At 43.1% G+C, this 21,666-nt stretch overlaps 1 protein-coding gene across 2 annotated transcripts in view; it reads right to left on the bottom strand.

Moving 5' to 3' along the window:
* EDC3 (enhancer of mRNA decapping 3) overlaps positions 1 to 21,666 on the bottom strand; it is a 61,260-nt gene that overhangs the window by 8,539 nt on the left and 31,055 nt on the right. For both annotated transcript variants that reach the window (XM_032593592.1, XM_030317706.1), the window contains exon 4: positions 13,703 to 14,038. In XM_032593592.1, coding sequence (XP_032449483.1) covers positions 13,703 to 14,038 — 336 coding nt within the window. The remainder of the gene's footprint in view (positions 1 to 13,702; positions 14,039 to 21,666) is intronic.

Below are 21,666 nucleotides of genomic sequence, written 5' to 3'. Positions count from 1 at the left end.
GAGCAACTTGTTTCCTCAAATAATTTGTCGTTTTCTCCCCATCTGGGGTTGAGTATAACCTAACACTTCTACCTCAGGGAAAGAGTACATAGAAAAAAGCAAGCTACTGAGAAGAATCTTCAACATTTTATTTGCCATAAAGAAAGAAACTCAATAAATGTTAGGGAGAATCACAGTCACTGAAAGCACACCATGGAAAGTATTTGGTTTCGTGAGGCCGAGGTCTGCAGTAGCTGGTACACTTGAAAGAGTCTCACCTGCATCAGTTACAACATACCAGGAGCTGTTTCAGGGCCCAGGAAAACCAGGACAGGAAAGAAATGCCAAAGTAAAAAACTGTGATCTGTAATGGGCAGCTCATCTTGACAACCGATGCCACCTTACAAATACTAGAAGCCACTGGACTGGCCCCAAGGGAGCAGACTTTTGCCAAAGAGTCCCATTTTGGCCTTACGGACCAACAGACTGATACACACAGACTCCAACTGGCAAGGCATCATGGGATTGCAGGTAACTAGTTTTGTCTGGCTGGATCAGGTGCCTTTTTAGATCCTGTGTCTTCATCTATACTGGACTGTAAACTCCTCAGAGCAGGGAAATAAAACCTTTCACTTCTTTGGCCCCCCACCTCTTCAACTTGTCTCAGCAACATTCATCAACAGAGGTGGGTTCTCATCAAGTACTCAAACATACACATGATGCAATCCTGGTGCTATTTCTGGTCTGGCCTAACTCTATGGTAGGAGTTGTCAAGAAGTTCATCATTATCCTACTGGTTCCAGAACCCTCTATAGAAAAACTTGTCTTCCTCACTGATCATTTCAGGAATAATTTCTTGAAGTTCTACCAGAGATCCAGTCCTCCCTACACAGATTCTTAAAACCACACAGAACGAGACTGGTACATTTGAACAACAGGAACCCAAGCACAAAGACTGAACCCAAAGCACCAAGGTCTACATCCTCTCAAGGGAAGGTGAAATAATAATAATTTATGTAATGATGATAATACAAGAAGTCTACACATCCACACTGACACTATCCTGCGGGTTAACCGAACCCCTCCACCTGCTTGAGTCCTACTCCCGCCTTGGCACAAACAGCGCCATTAGGAACACAGGCTGTCTCCTCTCCCACTCTCTGAAATGTCAGTTCTAGGGAGGCTGCAGCCTGACCTTGCATGTCAACAGCTGATTAAAACAGTCGTTTTTACGGCCTGCTCCAGACACGCACATATTATCAGAACTAATTAGGAACCATTGATAGTGGTGTGAAAAGGTCCAGTGAACTCTCGGGAGTCATAAGTCACTAACAACCCTAACCTGTCAGACAAGCCATGCACCCGCCTACTACAAACCCCTCTTTACCTGCAAAGTCACGCAAGAGAGAGCTTTCCCTTGAGCCTGTGCACTTCTTCACCCAGTTATGTGCTTTCTGTTGGATCTGAAATGGATCAAGGCAGTGAGTCTGAGCCTGCCACCCTACAAATCAAGCTTTCTCTCTGGGTCTACGTCGTGTGCTGCGTGCATGTGCACCCCCTCTCCCATTCTGAGGGCTCTCTGGAGGCAGACTGAGCATTTTCTGCTACCTGTCTCCTCGGCACTTAAGGGTACAGAACTCACAGTACAGGGAGAGGAGAGCTTACCCCAAACCCTGGCTGGTTAAATGCTAAAGCAGAGAGCTGCACATCAATGACCAGCCTCTCACTGATCTGGGCCGGGGAAGTGGGGTGAGGGGGTCACCGTTGACCAACCGGCACACTTTGTAGCCTAGGGAAAGACAAGGCCGGGATTCCTTCCTGCTCAGTCTGCCAGTTACAGGGTCTAGGATTCCACCATACCCTACTCAGTTTCTCTGAAAGGAATGTGCAAGCACCACAAAATGTTCCTTTTCCACATTCACACACAAAGTCCAACCAGTCAGACTGGCTTATCAGAAACAGGCAGAGGGAATAAAATAAACTCCAAAGGAAGGGAACCAAGAACATAGCGTGTAAATTGCAAACAATAACACTGCCAAACCTGAACACGAGCCAAGCCTAATTATGTTTGGGTTGGAAGGTGGATCCTTATTGTTCAGGAACCAAAGCAGTAAGATCAGTTGGTAGGGTTTCTCTTAGTATGTATTTTACAGCTGTCGGCGAAACCAGAAAGGGGGACAGGATTATAGCCAGTTCGTGACAAGAAGAGCACATCTTAGGATCTAATTAACCTTAAGGTACCAAGGAAAACGACTCAGGCACACCCCATACAGGCTAGGAGCTCACTCTGCAGCACAAAGCTGCGAGAGCAATACAGCCTTGTTGGCCAGCAGCCCGGTGCCTGCTGTGGCCTCCCCTTCTTCAGGCCTTTGTCACTTCCACACGGCTCCTTCCACTACATACTATTTCAGGCCTTTGCCTCCCTTATGGACATATATACACACTCTCACACCCTCAAGCACCATGTCCAAACCTTCTCCAGCGGCCTCTGCATGTACATCCCTCCCTGTCCCTCAAACCTCCCAGCCTTTCGGTTATGTAACAAGGCTCCCACCACAAAGTGTCATCTCAGATCTAAACTCAATCCTCACACAGACATGGCCCTTTGGTTAGAAAGGCTGTGTGCATCCCAGGTCTTATCAATGAGGAGCACAGCTCATTAACGGGCATGGTGATTTCTCCGGGGCTATGAATGCCGATTCCATTTTGTGGTGGTCACTCAACTGTGGGGCAATATCACACTGGTTGGGTTTTGTTTTGAAGTTTTTATTTTAATCACCCAGTGCTCCTCACAACAAGTGCACTCCTTAATCCCCATCATTCTACTTGACCCATCCCCATACCACCTCCCCTCTAATAACCATCGGTTTGTTCTCTGTAAACACACTGGTTCTTCTTTGGAGTAAAAACCACCGGTAAGTTCATACCCTCAGACCCACAGTGTACAAGAAAGTCCCTGTAGATTTACATTAAAGCTACCACAAAATGAAATTTGGTGTCCAGTGTATCCCTGAAAGAAGAATGTGTTACAGGAAGCCTAAATACTCTTAATACTCTTTATTAGGGCCCATGATCTGGGCCCTGTTCACTTTACCCCTTTCACCTTAAATCCCAACTCCCACCATGCTCCAAGGCACCTTGGCTGCCTTTTGGCTCCTAAACACCTCAACTCCCTTCTGGCCTTAGGAAGCCTGTCCCCTCTCTGAGGCCTCTCTTCTCTCTTCCAATGCTCTACCCACACTCAAGGCTGGTTCCTCATTCTTCAGGTCTCAGCTTAAAGAGCCCTCAGTCTCAGCATGCTGCTTATTTCCTTCACTGTGCTGAATACAACTTGTAAACAACTGGGGTTTTTTTTGTTTTTTGTTTTGGACTATCTACTTTGCCAGACTGTAAACTCCATGAAGGCAGGGACCATATATGTCTCATTTGCTGCTGTAACCTGTTCTTCTTTGTACCTTCATTGTTAGCACGGGGCCTGGTGGAGGGTCTACATCAATAGGTGTTGAATTAACGAATGAATGGGAAAGGACACCTATAAAACAGCCTCAGCGCTTTCCATTCTGCAGCTGGACAACAGCCCAGCTGTAACCAAAGGTTAAGTGTGGGTAAGAGGTTTTGGATTCTCTCCTCACGTCTTCCTTCCTCCATTTACAACAACTAGACCAACGCCCTGTCCACAATGGACCTCATTCCTTCAGGTTAAAGCTCCACTGGAGGGGCGCCTGGGTGGCGCAGTCGGTTAAGCGTCCGACTTCAGCCAGGTCACGATCTCGCGGTCCGTGAGTTCGAGCCCCGCGTCGGGCTCTGGGCTGATGGCTCGGAGCCTGGAGCCTGTTTCCGATTCTGTGTCTCCCTCTCTCTCTGCCCCTCCCCCGTTCATGCTGTCTCTCTCTGTCCCAAAAATAAATAAACGTTGAAAAAAAAAATTAAAAAAAAAAAAAAAAAAAGCTCCACTGGAACAAGCCTTGGACTCAAGGGTGTAAAGGACTTCCTGACAAGATTACTTCTTATGAAGGGGAGAAGGAGCTTTATGAAGAAGATATCCGGTGGACAATACCTTACCAAGTGATTAAGTCAGCCCCAGTGGTGAGACAAACTGACACTGTCTATTCTTATGACGTGATACCCTGAATAGAACAGAGCCCCACCAAAATCCTGGGAAAAATGTGTTAACACGAATCACATCAAGAGGAAACAATCAATCAGTAAATAAAACTAAGGAGTATACTGCAAATCAACTGGCCTAGACTCTTCACAAATGTCCATATCACAACAGACAACAAAAGTTGTGGGAATCGTCTTGGTTAAAAGGAAACAAACGAGAGATGACAACTAACTGTAATGCACCACTGCTGACTATAAACACAGCTACGAAGGACACTACTGGGACAACTGGAAAGTTGTGGATATGGAGTGAACATGAGGACACATTTGGGTTAAAAGTTTCCAGGGGCACCTGGGTGGCGCAGTCGGTTAAGCGTCCGACTTCAGCCAGGTCACGATCTCGCGGTCCGGGAGTTCGAGCCCCGAGTCAGGCTCTGGGCTGATGGCTCAGAGCCTGGAGCCTGTTTCCGATTCTGTGTCTCCCTCTCTCTCTGCCCCTCCCCCGTTCATGCTCTGTCTCTCTCTGTCCCAAAAATAAATAAAAACGTTGAAAAAAAAATTTTTTTTTAAAAGTTTCCTGAGAGCCATCTCACTGTGTGGTTGTACACACAGCACCGTGCTGAGCGCACAGGGAAGCAAGCAGGGAATGGAAGGAAGTAGGAGTGCTCCAACTAAACCTCAAAGGTTCAGGGGTGTACTTGCATTTATATACAAACTAAATGTGGCAAAATGTTAAAGTGAATCTAAAGGAAAAGCGCATGGTGTTCGAAAAGCGTATTGGTGTTCGTTATACTATTCTAGCAACTTTTCTGAAAGTTTGACATTGTTTCCAACGTAAAAAAGTTGGGGGTAGAAAAGAGAAAGTTAATTAAGTGCCTTCAAATAGGACCAGCGAATGTGGGCAGAGTAATAACGCTTCAAGCCAGTGGTGGGGTGGGGAGTGGCAAAAGACAGAGTAAATACAAAGAACATGAAAAAAGACCCTGTTCCCACAGTCTTATGATCTAGCTGAAAACAAAAAATATGTGCAGATACCAGAGAATACACAGACTGAACTGTGGTCTTGAGCACAAGTGTCATGTATCGATTTCAAATCAGGGGCTGCAGGCGGTAGGTATCAATTCTCAATCTGAACTATGCCTTGAAAGACAGGCAGGATTGTAGCCAGAATGACAGGAGAGAGAGTACTCCAGATGCGGTGGGGAGGAGCCATGAACAAAAGTCCAGAGGCTGGAATCTGTGTGACACGTGCAGATGAAAACTTCCCTTCCTGCAGCCCCGGTGCTGACATGAAGGCTGGCTTAGAGTAGCAGGCGGGCCCAGAGTTCAGAAGGCTTTAAAGGCCAAGGTGTTTTATGCAGGGGGAAGTTAACGAAGACAGAAAGACTATGAACTGGTATCAGATGACACAGGGAACCTGTGGGGTAGCACAAGAAACTAAAAAGCCATGACCATTTCAATGGGTGACTCTGTAGGAATAGGAGAGCCTGAAGCCAAAATGAATACTGAGGATAAACAAAAGTTCCTTGCCAGGGCTGCTACAGAAGGAATCACTACATCTGCTATTAGGAAAAAAAAGGATGTGAGGGCACACGGGCTACGACATCTGTCACCCCACAGATCTCCAGGGTTGATTTGGCTGGTCTGGCTGGCTAGGCAGGTGTCCCCTTTCTTCCTCACCTTTCCATGTGCATCCCTCCCGAAGCTGCGAGCTGGGTGAAAAGGACGACCTTCCCCAATAGAGGAGGGCCATTCTTGGGTCAAGGGTATACGGGTGGCTCCCCTGCTAGAGCCTCCAAACAAGCTCTCAAGGTCCATTTGTAGGAGAACATAGGGGAGTCAAGCTTTCGAGACCAAATGAGGTGCTGCATGTTACAGTCTGCCTTCAAGAAAGAAAGCAAGAGAGAGAGAGAGATGAGAGAGAGGAGAGAAAGAAAGAGAGAGAGAGAAAGAGAGAAAGAGAAAGAGGGAGAGAAAGAAAGAAAGAGGGAGAGAGGGGAGAGAAAGAAAGAAAAGGAAAGGAAAGGAAAGGAAAGGAAAGAAAAGAAAAGAAAAGAAAAGAAAAGGAAAAGAAAAGAAAGAAAAGAAAAGAAAAGAAAGAAAGAAGGAAGGAAGGAAGGAAGGAAGGAAGGAAAAAGGGAGGGGAGGGGAGGGGAGGGAAGGGAAGGAAGAAAAATGGCCTCTAGGATCCTTTCTAGTCATGAATTTTTATGAGAAGGAAAAGGCAAAGGTGGCTGCCTATTTTATGCCAGGCACCTAAAGAACGGCGATTGCACTCAAAGGAACAGGAATGGGAAAGAGGCAAGGATGCTGGGAAGGGACGACTGACTTAGCTGCGGTATGTCGAATTTAAGGAAGATGGTGGATGGTGCATATGTTGAAATCAAACTCCTTCCTCACTCTGGCTAGACACCTGTGGCTCTGAAATGGGAAGAGGATACATATTGGCAAAGTGGTCACATTCACAAAGACCAAATCATTTTCTAAAAAAAACAATAAAATGACCAACTGGCAGCTTTTGATATATCAAAGCTCAGTTGTGAGGTCATAATATATACCAAGTTTCTGGACCCTCCAGGCCTTAGTTTAAATTTTAAATTTTAAATTAAGGGGCACCTGGTGAAATTAAATTAAGTGGCTTGGTCAGTTGAGCATCTGACTCTTGATTTCAACTCAGATCATAATCCCCGGGTCATGGGATCAAGCCCCGCAACGGGCTCTGCGCTGAATGTGGAGCCTGCTTAAGACTCCCTCCCTCCCTCCCTCTCTCCACCCACCCCCACACTTGCACTTTCTAAAATAAAAAAATAATAAATTTAAAAAAATTTAACTAAAAATATATAAATTCTTAAATTAAAACTCTTGCAAAAGTTGTCATGAGACCTTTTCCCATGCAAAGACTGTAGGAAGCACAAATGTTCATTACTGGGGGAAGGGTCTAGCCAAGACACCGTCTTAACAATACTGCTCTAAAACCTCATGAGATTGCCAATGACTACAATGAAGCCCCTCAGGCCTAAGACAAGTATCTACCTGATTACCCAGGCCCCCAAACTCTGAAGGACAACATACTAAAGGGTTTGACTACTCCCTCAACTCTGTTAGAATCTGAGGTTCCTAAAATCAACCAAGTCACTGTCGAGGAAGTCCGCTAGCAGAGACACAATTTTAAAAAACTAGGTTAACTCTGTTCAGTGCAAAATTATGGTGGCACTTGGCGCAGCACAGGTGTATTAGTGCAGGCGTTTTGATCCAGAACATTTGCTAGAATTTACCTCCTGATGTGTCCCTGTAGCTCTCAGGAGCACAAGCGCTGAAGGAAGTCTCACTACCCTTATGGTAAAATTCTTCAGTGGCCACTTCTAAACTCAGAGATTTATTTCTTTCTGAATTCCTACTGAACACACATAGAAACCCAAAGCAGATTTCCTGTTTACCTGTTCTTCAAGAGAGAAGAACACTGCTGGTCTTGAAAGGATTAGAATACTTCTTAAGGGACTCTCAGTGACAAGAGGCAGAAGCAGGCAGCCAGAGCTCAGAGGCAGAAATGGAACGCCAGTGTGGAAGACAACTGCCAGCCTGAAATGCCAAAGGTCAAGCTTGTCCTGACAGCAAGACACATCCCCACTGAAGCTCAAAGACTCAGTTAGCCAAGGTGGGAAGAATAAAGAGGCAAGCCATAAAGCAGCAGGAACAAACCAACTGTGGCTTCACCAGCAGCTCCCCTTCGAAGTAGGAACCAGAACTGCTTTTACCAAGACAAATGGGCATGGGTAAGTGGTAATGGACGCAAAGGGAGCTCAGACCAGAGAGCCCCACTTAAACTTTGACTTGATCGTTTTGCAAGACAGTAAATAGTAACTCGTTTCCGGTCATCCTCCTCATACATTTGCTGGGCAAATCTCAATGGGCAGATAGTATGGTGGCAAAGAAACATCCTTCAGACAAAGCAAATGGGACAACTGCAGAGATTTGGGGCCTGCACCAACAGCCCCCCCCACTGCCTCCCATCTGGGCTTCTAAATACTAGAGGGCTGAAGGAGGCTACACAGTGGAAAACAAATGGCAGAAGTTAAACAAGAATTCTACCCAATAGGAAGGGTTCTTAAATAAATATACCCAAGAAGAATTTATCAGAACTCAGGAAATGAAGAATTCAAGACACTTTAAAGTCATTCCTGACTGAAAGGTTTACTGGACCACTTAATGCCAACAAAATGGGAATAACAAAACGAGGAGAACAGGGCAATCTCACAGATGTGCTGTGAAAACTGTGACAAGCACGTGAAGTACTCAGAATGGTGCCCGTGACATAGTCATCATAAATACCCAATGAACTTTCAATACTATGACACTGATCACAATGATGTTGCTTCTCCTAAAACAGGTTCCCACCATCCCCTTTCTGCCGCCTCTAAACCTTGTACACAGTTCTATTATTTGTTTACACATTTAGTTACTCCTGAGGTCCCTGAGGTGGCAGACAATGACTAATGACTTACCCAGAGGGTCTAGAACGGTGCCTGGCACATGGTAGAAATTTTATAAACGTAGATGCTTTGAAATAACCTTACTGAGGCAGCCTTTGCAATTCTATTTGAAGTCAAATACTGACTAACGATCACAAGCTGGGCATTGTACTAGCTGCTTTTCCACATGATCTCATTTAATTGACAATTTTATCCCACTTTACAGAGAAGGAAATAGGCTCAGTAGCCCCAATTTGGCTCTATAACTCTGCTCTCTGACTCTACAGATGCCTCCTCACTGAAGCCTGCATTAACTCCCTGACCTCTCTCTCAGTGAGGTAACTCTACTGCTTGTCTTTTCTGAGCTCAGCCACAAAGCACTGCGGGCAGAAAAATCACAAAACCATGCAGACTTGGCCCACTGCAGACTTACGCAGTCTAACTATCACTAGACGCTCACGGCCATTCTTCCTGCCCCACGGGCTTGATGCCTTTCAACACTCCCGCCCACTCAACCCTTTTCTACCTGTTTCTAACCATCACACTCCTCTGTACCATTTCTCTCACAGCTCTTTCCTTCCACTCAGAGCCCCAAACCTCTGGTAATGAGTTATGTCCAGAGCTCAATCAGTCTTGCTGCTCTCGTCCCTCTGTCCTCCCACTGTACCCTGAATTCTATCATGAGACCAGTCTTAGTAGACTAAAAGTCTTCCTAAAAGAGATTTGAGATAATGTCATTTTCAGAACCCTTAAGCTGCTCTCTATGGCATAGGACAAGGACAGCATATGCACACAAGGCTCTGTATTCCGGTCCAAAGTATTTTTAATTCCTGTTAGTCCCCCATGCAAACTCAGTGCCCTGGCCAAACCAGACAATGGCCAATCTCCCATGGCTCTTTCACACTATTCACCAGCACCTACCAGCCCACCCACACATCTCCTCTTCCTCTCTGCCTAGCAAAGATTGCCCAGTGCTTCAAGGCTTCTGTCCTGCTCCCTTTGTGAAGCCGTCCCTCATCAGCCCAGCCTTCAGGACCTCTCCTGCTTCTCAATATCCAGTGCAATTAATGTCCACGCTCACAGGACTCTAGGCATATATGGTATCTTTCCATTTTCTGATACATTTTAGTAACGAATGCAAGGTCTTAGAGTCACTTACACAAAATAAGCACAGTATTCTGACCGAATGGTCGTAAGTATTTCTTTTAGAGTATTATGAATGTTGAGCAAAGATTCTACTTCGAAGCCTTATCTCTCTCCTAACTAGTGTTCTTTGGGGACCGCTTACCACCGAACACAGAGAGCGCACACGCATCTCACACTATTTATAGCCAAACTTAACACACAAGTATATGACTCCTGGATATCGTTATTTAGCAGGGTAAGTCCAAGTGGAGGAATATCTGACAATCTGTGACTGTTGGAAACAGCACTATCAAAGGACTCAAAAAGGCTTTCCAGAGAGAAAAGATTTGGGTTAAACAAAGAGCTAAATTTAGTTGCTTCCTGAACGTGTTTTCCCAATCAACAGACCTTTTAGAACACTGCCCCCATCACACACACACACACACACACAGTCGGCAGAGGATTGCCAAGAGGAGTGTAAGCAATGACAGCATAACGGCTTAGAAACAGTTGACACCACTTAGCATACAGTCAGTGTGCTGGATACCAGCAGCAAGCTGTCAGAATCCCAAAACCCAAGCCATCACCAAATGGGTGGTAAACATGTTGTTGCTCTTTTGCTACCCTGGGGATTAGCAGAAAACAAGGTATTTGGGGTTCTAGGACACGAATGCTCAAAGGCTAGTTGGGGAGCCAGCCAAGTCACTCCCCACAGAGGCTGATCTAAGCTGGCCCATTCCTGAGGGAATACTAAAAAGAAACGACTGCAGTCTATTTTGCTATTACATGCCCTTCTCTTCTTATACTATATTCTTCTTCCTTTTTAACGTATCCACACTTGGAAGATAAAATGAAATATAACAGATAAGGTTTATAAGAGCCTTTATCTCTCTGGGCCTCAATGTCCTCATGTGTAAAATGAGAAAATCATACTAAGTGATCAAGTAACTTAACACTAACATTTGATGGTCTTAGGTTATTCCCCCACCTATTCCAGATAGTCTGCCTTATTCTAACTGTAACATTTGCATAGTAAACCCAAGTGGAAAAGTGCCCCCAGCCGTGCACTATCTGAATAACAGTAAAAACCTACTTTGAGGCTTGTCTCTTGTTCCTGGATCAGAGTTGAAAACCACCTGTAGGAGAAGCTGCTCCGCAAGGCAACAGCTCGCTTGCTCTACTTCCAGCATAGACCCTGCTTGGCAAAAGGGCTTCATTTGCATTCCTGATCACTATTGATGACAAAGAGGAAAACCAGATGGCATGAAGCTGCAGGGCCTCTCCTCCTCTCACTGTCATGCCTCAGTCAGGTACAACTGGTCACTATACACAAGCCGCCATACCGGAGTTCTTGGCTGAGGACCACCTCATGGGGTTTGTAGTATGTTTGTTAATGGCAATTCTGGAAAAGTTTCACGTAAGAGAGGGAACTTTTTACTTCGGTCATTAAATTAAACTAGGTGCAAAAATCAAGTTAGGGAGGTGGAATGTATAGTAGGAAAAAACTCCCACCCCTCCCCTTTGCCTACTCTAGCAATGTTTTCTCAGGTTCTTTTTAGATCTGAGAATCTTTCCTGAGTCTATCATTCCCTCCCTTTTAGCCACTTCATTCCAAGGCAGTCTATATCTCCCCAAGCTCAGGGATTTCAGGGAAATGACATACCGCATGGCCCAACCACCTCAGCTCAGAGAGCCACCAGCAGAGGCAGCTTATTTTACAAATGAGAGCAGTAAAAAAGGGGAGCCATAGGGGTAGATAAATAGCAGAATCTGTACTATCAGACCTGTTGGATGACAGCTGCCTTTGAAAAGTTTAAAATCTGGCAAATTAAGCCTGATTCTGAGCTAGGCTGTTTGCCTATGCATAGGTGGTAAAAATCAAAGGAGTTCAGCAAGTTACACTGCCAGTGCCACTTAGGGAAACTACCTCAGTAAAGAGGCATGCCCACCAGAATCTGCCAGTGACCGATGGAAAATAACTTGGTAATCTCTCTTAGCCTCAGAGTCGGCTTATTTTTTGTTTTAGCGTGGAAAGCACATGCAAATTTCTATACTCAGCAAACCAAATACATCAAAACCCTATTACTGTCTACAAAAAAGCCACACCACATCTGATTTTGCTCCAAATGTAATTAAGTCATCTCCATAATACTTCCTATAACTGCTACTACTGTTCTAGATTTATATTCCCTATATTCAAACCCTCAAACCAAAATGAATATTGTACTTAGTTCCTTCTCTACTTAATTAAAATGATTATGATTCCTCCTTTGTTCTTTAAGATCCTTCAGTAACAATGGTTTTCAAACTGTATTCCCAGAAGCCCAGATAATAATGTGGTTTGGGGTGGAAGGGACAGGGAGAGGGGTGAAGAAGACCACTTCTCCACAGCTGCATTTATCTGCCTCAAATGCCACGTTTGAAGAAAAGATCCTAATACTAAAAAAAAAAAAAAAAAAAAAAAAAAAAAAAAGGAAATACAAACCAAAACCACACTGAGATATCACCTCACGCCAGAGTGGCTAAAATGAACAAATCAGGAGACTATAGATGCTGGAGAGGATGTGGAGAAACAGGAACCCTCTTGCCCTGTTGGTGGGAATGCAAACTGGTGCAGCCACTCTGGAAAACAGAGTGGAGGTTCCTCAAAAAATTAAAAATAGATCTACCCTATGACCCAGCAATAGCACTGCTAGGAATTTATCCAAGGGATACAGGAGTGCTGATGCATAGGGGCACTTGTACCCCAATGTTTATAGCAGCACTCTCAACAATAGCCAAATTATGGAAAGAGCCTAAATGTCCATCAACTGATGAATGGATAAAGAAGTTGTGGTTTATATACACAGTGGAACACTACTTGGCAATGGGAAAGCATGAAATATGGCCTTTTGTAGCAACGTGGATGGAACTGGAAAGTGTTTGCTAAGTGAAATAAGTCATACAGAGAAAGACAGATACCATATGTTTTTCACTCCTATGTGGATCTTGAGAAACTTAACAGAAGACCATGGGGGAGGGGAAGGGAAAAAAAGTTACAGAGAGGGAAGGAGGCAAACCATAAGAGACCTTTAAAAAAAAAACTGAGAAGGGGGGGTGGGAGGGAGGGGAAAGTGGGTGATGAACATTGAGGAGGGCACATGTTGGGATGAGCACTGGGTGTTGTATGGAAACCAATTTGACAATAAATTTCATATAAAAAAAAGAAACTTGGGGCACCTGGGTGGCTCAGTTGGATGAGCGTCTGACTTTAGCTCACGTCATGATCTCAGTTTGTGAGTTTGAGCCCCGCGTCAGGCTCTGTGCTGACAGCTTGGAGCCTGGAGCCTGGAGCCTGCTTGGGATTCTGTGTCTCCTTCTCTGCCCCTCCCCCGCTCATGCTCTCTCTCAAAATAAAATAAACATTTAAAGAAAAGAAAAAGAAAAAGGAACTTAAAAACCATTGAGGTAATAGACTAGACTACCCAATATAGTGACCTAGGTGACTACCCAGGCACTAGTTGGTTACATGAGAATTAGGACTAGCCAAACTTCCAGATGACCAGGGCTCTCAGGAAATAAGGACAGCATAGTAAACAAACGTAATTTATTAAAACCCCAATTTTAGCCAATGGTGTCAACCATCCATCTCCAACTGTTTTTTACCCCAACAACTAGTGAATCAGAGTGGAACCTCTGGTAAAATGTAAAGGCAGTAATAGGCAAGCCAAAGTGAAAAGTCAAAGATCTGATTAGTTGGCTCCTATGCCTTTAGTTGTTAATCACAACACACTAAATAAAGAGCAGACCAGATCCTGTCAGATGTAGGATATAAATGGACATGAAATCAGCCCCCTACCCTATGCTGTGATAGGTAGTATGCTACATTAGCCACAATTCCCAAGAGACAATGATAATAAGCCAACCGCAAAGCCACTTTAGTTAATTCCTACTGCAAGCCTCTGATTCAGAATCTAGGTCATTGTGTTTCAGGCATAATGGAGTGGGAAGAGCAGCCAGTGGAAAGCGGACCTGGTGCAACTCACCAGTGCAGAACTCCTTGCTCACGTTGTGGGGCACAGTGATCCGCCGGTAGACAATGGGCTCCGACTCCAGGATGTTCTCATCGTGGCGGTACCGAGTAGGCCTTTCATTTGGGATGCCCCGGGAACGGGTACCAGTTCTCCTCTCATAGGTATCAATCTCTTCAAACACAGCTGCCTTGTCAAAAAGGGCCAGGTTCCCTTCAAAATCAAAATCTGTGTCTGGGATCTCCTCGATATCATCCCCAAAGCACTCGTCATCTTTATTCTTCATTTGGCCATTCTTTAATCCACTTTTCTTTGGAGTTGCCTGATTTGGGTGTCTGCTACTAGATGACCCTGGAGGGAAAAACAGGGACTAAGGTCAGTATGCCGACAGTAAGTGCTCAGTGGAAGTGGAAAATACATTAGTGCTTTATGGAGAGTGTTACAGGAATCAAAGTGAAGATTGTAAAGAAAGGTAAGCTATTCCTAGATCGTATTAAGTAGCACAAACTACCACAAATCTCCTGGAATAATAGATTTCATATATTACCTAAGTAATAATAAATATAAAATAAGTACAACCCCTGGAAATCCTAACCAGTTCTACCCTTCACAAGGAAACTGGTAATGACAGAGGCTTTTTTTTTAACAACTGAATGTCAAAAAAGTGGAAGGGTGCAATCCCTATCAAAATAACACCAGCATTCTTCACAGAGCTAGAACAAACAATCCTAAAATTTGTATGGAACCAGAAAAGACCCCAAATAGCCAAAGCAATCTTGAAAAAGAAAAGCAAAGCTGGAGGCATCACAATCCCGGACTTCAAGCTATACTACAAAGCTGTAATCATCAAGACAGTATGGTACTGGCACAAGAACAGACACTCAGAGCAATGGAACAGAATAGAGAACCCAGAAATGGACCCACAAACGTATGACCAACTAATCTTTGACAAAGCAGGAAAGGATATCCAAAGGAATAAAGACAGTCTCCTCAGCAAATGGTGCTGGGAAAACTGGACAGCAACATGCAGAAAAATGAACCTGACCACTTTCTTACACCATACACAAAAATAAACTCAAAATGGATGAAAGACCTAAACGTAAGACAGGAAGCCATCAAAATCCTAGCAGCACTTCCAACAGATCCTAGAGGTTCCATCAAAATCCCAGAGGAGAAAGTAGGCAAAAACCTCTTTGACCTCAGCCACAGCAACTTCCTACTCAACATGTCTCCAGAGGCAAGGGAAACAAAAGCAAAAATGTACTACCAGGACCTCATCAAAATAAAAAGCTTCTGCACAGCAAATGAAATAAGCAGCAAAACTAAAAGGCAACCTACGGAATGGGAGAAGAGATTTGCAAACAGCATATCAGATAAAGGGTTAGTATCCAAAATCTATAAAGAACTTACCAAACTCAACACCCAAAAAACAAATAATCCAGTGAAGAAATGGGCAGAAGACATGAATAGACACTTCTCCAAAGAAGACATCCACATGGCCAACCGACACATGAAAAAAAAATGCTCAACATCACTCATCAGGGAAATACAAATCAAAACCACAATGAGATACCACCTTACACCAGTCAGAATGGCTAACATTAACAACTCGGGCAACAACAGATGTTGGCAAGGATGTGGAGAAAAGAGGATCTCTTTTGCACCGCTGGTGGGAATGCAAACTGATGCAGCCACTCTGGAAAACAGTATGGAGGTTCCTCAAAAAATCAGAACTACAATATGACCCAGCAATTGCACTCACTACTAGGTATTTATCTAAGGGATACAAGTGTGCTGTTTCGAAGAGGCACATGCACCCCAACATTTATAGCAGCACTATCAACAATAGCCAAAGTATGGAAAGAGCCCAAATGCTCATCGATGGATGAATGGATAAAGATGATGTGGTACACACACACACACACACACACACACACACACACACGCATGCACGCACAGGGGAGTATTACTCAGCAGTCAAAAAGAATGAAATCTTGCCATTTGCAACTACGTGGGTGGAACTAGAGCATATTATGCTAACCAAAATTAGAGAAAGACAAATATAGGACTTCACTCATATGAGGACTTTAAGATACAAAACAGATGAACATAAGGGAAGGGAGGCAAAGATAATATAAAAACAAGGAGGGAGACAAAACATAAAAGAGTCTTAAATATAGAGAATAAACAGAGGTTTGGGGGAGGGGTTGAGGGGGGATGGGCTAAACGGGTAAGGGGCATTAAGGAATCTACTCCTGAAATCACTGTTGCACTATATGCTAAGTTGGATGTAAATTAAAAAAATAAATATCTGAAAAAACAAAAAATAAATAAAAAATGAAAAGTGGAAGGGCAAGGGTACAGCAGTCTCTTCCCACAGGTCTGAGTGGTTTGACCCCAAATGTCCAGGAGTAAAGAGAGAAATACCCCCAGAGTAAAAGAAGATCAACTCCTCATAACCTGAAGTTCACAAAAAAATACTACTCAACTGGCTCCGAATTCTATGCTTCCCAAGCAAACAACCTTTTAATTTTTAATATGGTCTTAGCCTAGAACCCAGCAGGAGGGAATCTCTGGTTTAGAGAGATTCCAGATCTTGAGCCAGATATACATCTATCACTGTAAGTTGGTATTTTGACTTATAAACCTGTTTTTAGATCTCTCTCTCTCTTTTTTAATGTTTATTTTTAAGAGAGAGAGAGAGAGAGAGAGAGAGAGCGAGCGAGTGAGCAGGAGAGGGACAGAGAGGGACAGAATTCAAAGCAGGCTCCAGGTTCTGAACTGTCAGCACAGGGCCTGACTTGGGGCTCAAACTCACAAGCGTGAGATCATGACCTGAGCCGAAGTTGGACACTTAACTGACTGAGCCACCCAGGCACCCCTAGATCTCTTAATGTGATCTTTTCTCAGAATTTAATACTTGTAGGGAAGCAATTTCTGAACCATCAACCGACAAGGATCATACTGACCTGATTCTACAGTGACCACACCAAGATGCACATCAACACCAGAACAGCAGACACTCTCTATGTGGCCACCACACATCAGTCAACTACTCTTCTAGCAGCCAAGACAGAAAATCCCACAGAATTCTCCAGACCATCCACTCCTAGAGAATCCTGAATTGAGTTTATATTCTGACCATCCTGAAAGGGTGGACCAGGCTAATGGTATGCCAAACTGAACCTCCAATATGGTTTAAATAAATATGATGTGCTTCCTTTCGAAAGATTGAGATCTTTAATTACTGAAAATACTTAAACAGAGGTTAGAATGATCACGAGCAAACTCCCTCACATACAGCATCCCAACTATACTGCTCTAACTTCTCACAGCAACTCCCTTCTACCCCATGGAAGAGCCAGGACACCAAGGCTCTAGCTGCAGTTCTCGTTAACATGTTACATAATCTCAATTTCCTTGTATGTAAAATGCTCACTGTTTTATCCCCAGCAGAGTTCCTAGCACACAGCAGGCAGTCAATAAATATTTGTTTAACAAATTAATCAACATTGGCAAGATCAATTGCAATAATTATTCTGAAAGATGTGTACTGTGCAAATATAACTCGTGTCCCCAAGTCTTCCTATTGCCAAATATTGGTATAGAAAAGGGCTGAGCTGGAAGATGAGATTTAGGCCTCTGAAAATAACTAAGCTTGGCCAAAATTATAAAGGAGAGGAAGATCTAGCTGAGCCACCATCAACAGCTTGGATTATAAAACAATGACAAGATTGTCAAAATGTGGGTTAAGTTCTAGTTCTAATAATCTGACAAAAACATTTAGTGAGAGCATGCTATGTGCCACAGCCAGGTAAATAACCAAGACATGCTACTCAAAAAGGAAGGAGGAGAGGGGTAGCTGGGTGGCTTAGTCAACTGAGCGTCCAACTCTGATTTCGGCTCAGGTCATGATCCCAGGGTTGTGGGATCAAGCCTTGTGTCAGGCTCTGTGCTGAGTGTGGAGCCTGCTTAAGATTCTCTCCCAGTCTGTCTGTCTGTCTGTCTCTCTCTCCCCCTCTATCTACCCCTCTCCTCTGCTTGCACTCTCTAAAGTAAATAAATAAATTTTTAAAAATTTTAATAAAAAAATAAATTCTTAAATTAAAACTCTGGCAACAAGTTGCCATGAGACCTTTTCCCATGCAAAAACTGTAGGAAGCACAAATGTTCATTACTGGGGCAAGGGATTCTTGATTTCAGCTCAGGTCATGATCTCATGGTCGTGGAATCGAGCTCCTTCTGCTTGGGATTCTGTTTCTCTCTCCGCCCTTCCCTGCTTCGTGCTGTAACATAAATAAACTTTTTTTTAAAGGAGGAGTGATATATAAGCAAGCAACTAAAATACAACGTGGTAAGAATTATAACAGAAATTTATATGAAGTATCACAGAAATGTGGATGAAAAAAGCAGAGCTGGATTAGGAATGGGAGAGCAGGCATGAAAATACAAGGTCAGGGTAACACCCTCAGCAATAGAAGCAGGCAGGGGAAGAACTAGAAAAAAGTCCAGTATACAGGACTAATGTTCTGCCTCAATATAAATCAAAGCATACTATTAGAAAACAGGTCTCTGGCCCTGTGGTCTCGGCATACCCAGGAGTGTAAAGGATGATCCACTGGGATGAAGGGAGAAGATATTTCATACTCTATTTTTTCTTTCAACTAAAAAGAATAAGAAATTAGGCTTTATGAATTTAATGTTCAGCTAGAAATTGGCACCCTTATGAGGTTTCATGCCAGCCAATCACTGCCAGTACTTGAGATGTTGGAAGAAAGAGTGATGTTCCATAACAGGACGTGTATCCGTGCAAATGGACTTGCATCAATTTTTTTATGGTAAAATGTACGTTAACATAAAATTTACCATTTTAACCACTTTTAAGTATAGAGTTCAATGGCATTAAGTACATTCACACTGTTGTGCAACTATATACATTTTTAGCTACTAAAGCATACTAAAATGAGTAAGTGGCTTAAAAAAGATTCCTATAAAGAAACTATGCATTAAAGATAATACTAATAATGCAATCATAAGGGAACAAAAGAATGGCAGAGCTAACACCTCTCCGATTCCTCTTACAGGTCTTCTTTAGCTAGAATGAAATTTTTAAAAAATTGATCCGATCTAAGATGGTCTCCCAAATTCAAAAAAGTATCAAGGTTATTCCAAACATGAACCCATATGGACTATCATTGATTAACCTCACCCTAAGTGTATATTCTACATCAGGAGTCTGCAAACTGTTTGGCGCTCACCAAATTCAGCCCACTGCTGTTTCTGCAAATATGTTTTCTTGGAACACAGTCACACTCATTTGTTTACATATTGTCTAAGCCCACTTCTGTGCTGCAAAAGCAACGTTAAGTATGTGAGACAGAGACTTCATGACCGGCAAAGCCTAAAATATTTAACATCTGACCCTGTACAGGAAAAGTAGGCCTCTCAGGGAGAGGTATTCTTTCCAGTTTTGCCTTTTTTTCAGCTACTACCTTTCCAGCGATGAAAAATTTTTTAATTTCTTAATTAACTGAACCCAGGACCGGTTCTTTGAACCTCTGTTTCATTCAAAATGTTCAGGGTGTCACTTATTAGTCTTTCAACTCCACACTCAGTCTCTGCGGTGTTGGGCCGGGACTCCACAACTGCATTTCTCCTCCTGTCAGGTCCCACTACCAGTAGTAGACATGTGAAGAGAGTGGAAGGAACAAGGAAGGAGGAGTGACACGGGACTGTCTCCTTCTTGTTCGCTTGCTGTTCACACCAGCATTGCCCTGGCAGTCAGTTCCGGTCTCCCGTTTTCCTTTCCGCCTCATGCAGACAGAACAAGCTTCAGTGCAGCTCCCTGGAACTAATGGCACCAGCTCTGAGAAGCCTCTTCTCTGAACTTCAAGTTTCTGATAACAGCAGCCTGTTCCCTATTTCCCCTCCCTCAATGTCTCTTTTTGCTTTTTTGGTCTTCTAACACCTACTTAACCAATTCTATTAAATTTCTTCTGAAATAACTAGTATGATTACTATTTTCTTAAGTGGTATACCAAGATTTAAGAAAATGAGTGACTCACAGCTAATCACTCTGTTCTAACCAAGTATTGATGTTTAATAAGCAAAAAAGTTTTGAACCATTAATAAAATATTCCTTTAAAAATATTTCATGTTTATTTCATCCCTTGTAAATTGTAAAGGTAAAGAACTTTCTGAATTACAGACACACAGATATACACAGAAATAGTGCTTACAGCTCCAACCCTAAAATCTCAGACATGGGCCAAGATTAAACACAGACCAGTATAGATGTTAAAGGGCCCATCTTCTCCCAGTGGGGATGAAAATCTTAATTGACTTGAGCTCAAAGTAGACAAATAGAACAGACTAACCAGATTTGCTGTTGTCTCTCACCCAACAGAAAGCAGGTATCTAGAAACATGAATCCCCTTAAACAGATCAAGTGATCAAACCATAAAGCCAAACCCCTAATCACTGCTGCTACCAATGGGGAACAGCTTAGCTATAGACAAAGCAAAAACACAAAATTAGTAAGGTAAAATACTAAAGAAACAAAGTCAGCCAAGGTCCTACTGCTGCCCTGGATTCAGTCCTGGGAGCCAAGAGAAGATGCACCTGGGCTTCATCTCCTCAGAGGTACAACACTGATTTTTGTTTTTATAGCTTTACTGAGGTTTTATCAGTACACAAAAACCTGTACATACTTAATGTATACAATTTGATGAGTTTGGACATATGCAAAACACTTGTAATACCACAACCACAATCAAGGTAATAAATATCTCCACCTCCCCACCACCTCCAAAAGAGTCCATGACTCATAGTTATTCACTCTGTTGAAAAACCAAATATTAATTTTTCAATAAGCAAAACATTTTGAACCATTAAACCAAATTTAAACCAGTATTACTGTGAAAGTTTACTTCGTGTTTATCTAGTCCTTTTTAATTTGTTCCTCTGTTTCTCATATCTCATGTATATAGCATGTATGTATTGTAGAAAAAAAGCCAATCAATTGGTGAGCCCATCAGGAGTTGTGTCACAGAAATGTTTACTTTTACAAAAGGAAGTAAAAGAAACCTAATGAACTAATAACATCAATATTAGGAGTCAAATACTTCATGCTTATTTTAAGGCACTATTTAGGCCAAAGCACAATTTCCCTGAAGCTGAATATAGTTTATCTAAAAGAAAGGAATCGGGGTGGTCTCCAGGAGTCTCTTCATGTCAGCCAACTGTACCTATAATCATACCACTGTTCACTGAACCCAAAACACATTTCACATTTCACCAGGACAGAATTTTGATCAGTATTTTTCTATATTCATTTTTAAAATATTCATTAAGCATCTGCTATCCACTAGGATCTGTGTTAAGTGCTGGAGAGTCAACGGTGAACAATATCAATATAGCCCCAGTCCTCACCTGAAGTTACTCTCACCCCCCTTTACTACCATTCCCAATCACTTCTGCAGACCCAACAAACTGCCTGTATCCTCCACCATGACACTTTCAATAGGCCCTTGCCACAGGTAAGCAATTTTAGAGTTTTTTGCCCTGTAAGCAGATTCTGTTGTTGCCTATCTAATGTCCAGATCTCTTCCTCAGAACAATACCCATTTTTGTTCAGATAGATACCATACCCTCCTCTCAGGGGAGGGAACAGGTAAATTTCTAAATCAATCATGGTGGTTCTCATGCCAACAACTGATTTAAGCATGGACACGTGAAGAATACTGGTCAAGAAGACAGAATGGGGTGAAAGGTGGAGAGTAGATCTTACAGCAGTTTCTGATAACAAGGTTTCCTCATTCCTGAAGAACTTTTGATTCTCAATCAGGGGCACTATTATGCCCCAGTGGGACATTTGACAATGTCTGGAGGCATTTTTGGTTGTTACAAGTGGGGGTGGTTGGGAAATATTCCTGGCATCTAGAAGGTGGAGTCCAGGGATGCTGCTAAACGCTTGTCAA

The sequence above is a fragment of the Lynx canadensis genome, chromosome B3 (genome assembly GCF_007474595.2).
Source record: "Lynx canadensis isolate LIC74 chromosome B3, mLynCan4.pri.v2, whole genome shotgun sequence".
NCBI lineage: Eukaryota > Metazoa > Chordata > Mammalia > Carnivora > Felidae > Lynx > Lynx canadensis.
The sequence above is the reverse complement of the archived record's forward strand: the minus strand, read 5'-3'. Positions and strand labels throughout refer to the sequence as shown.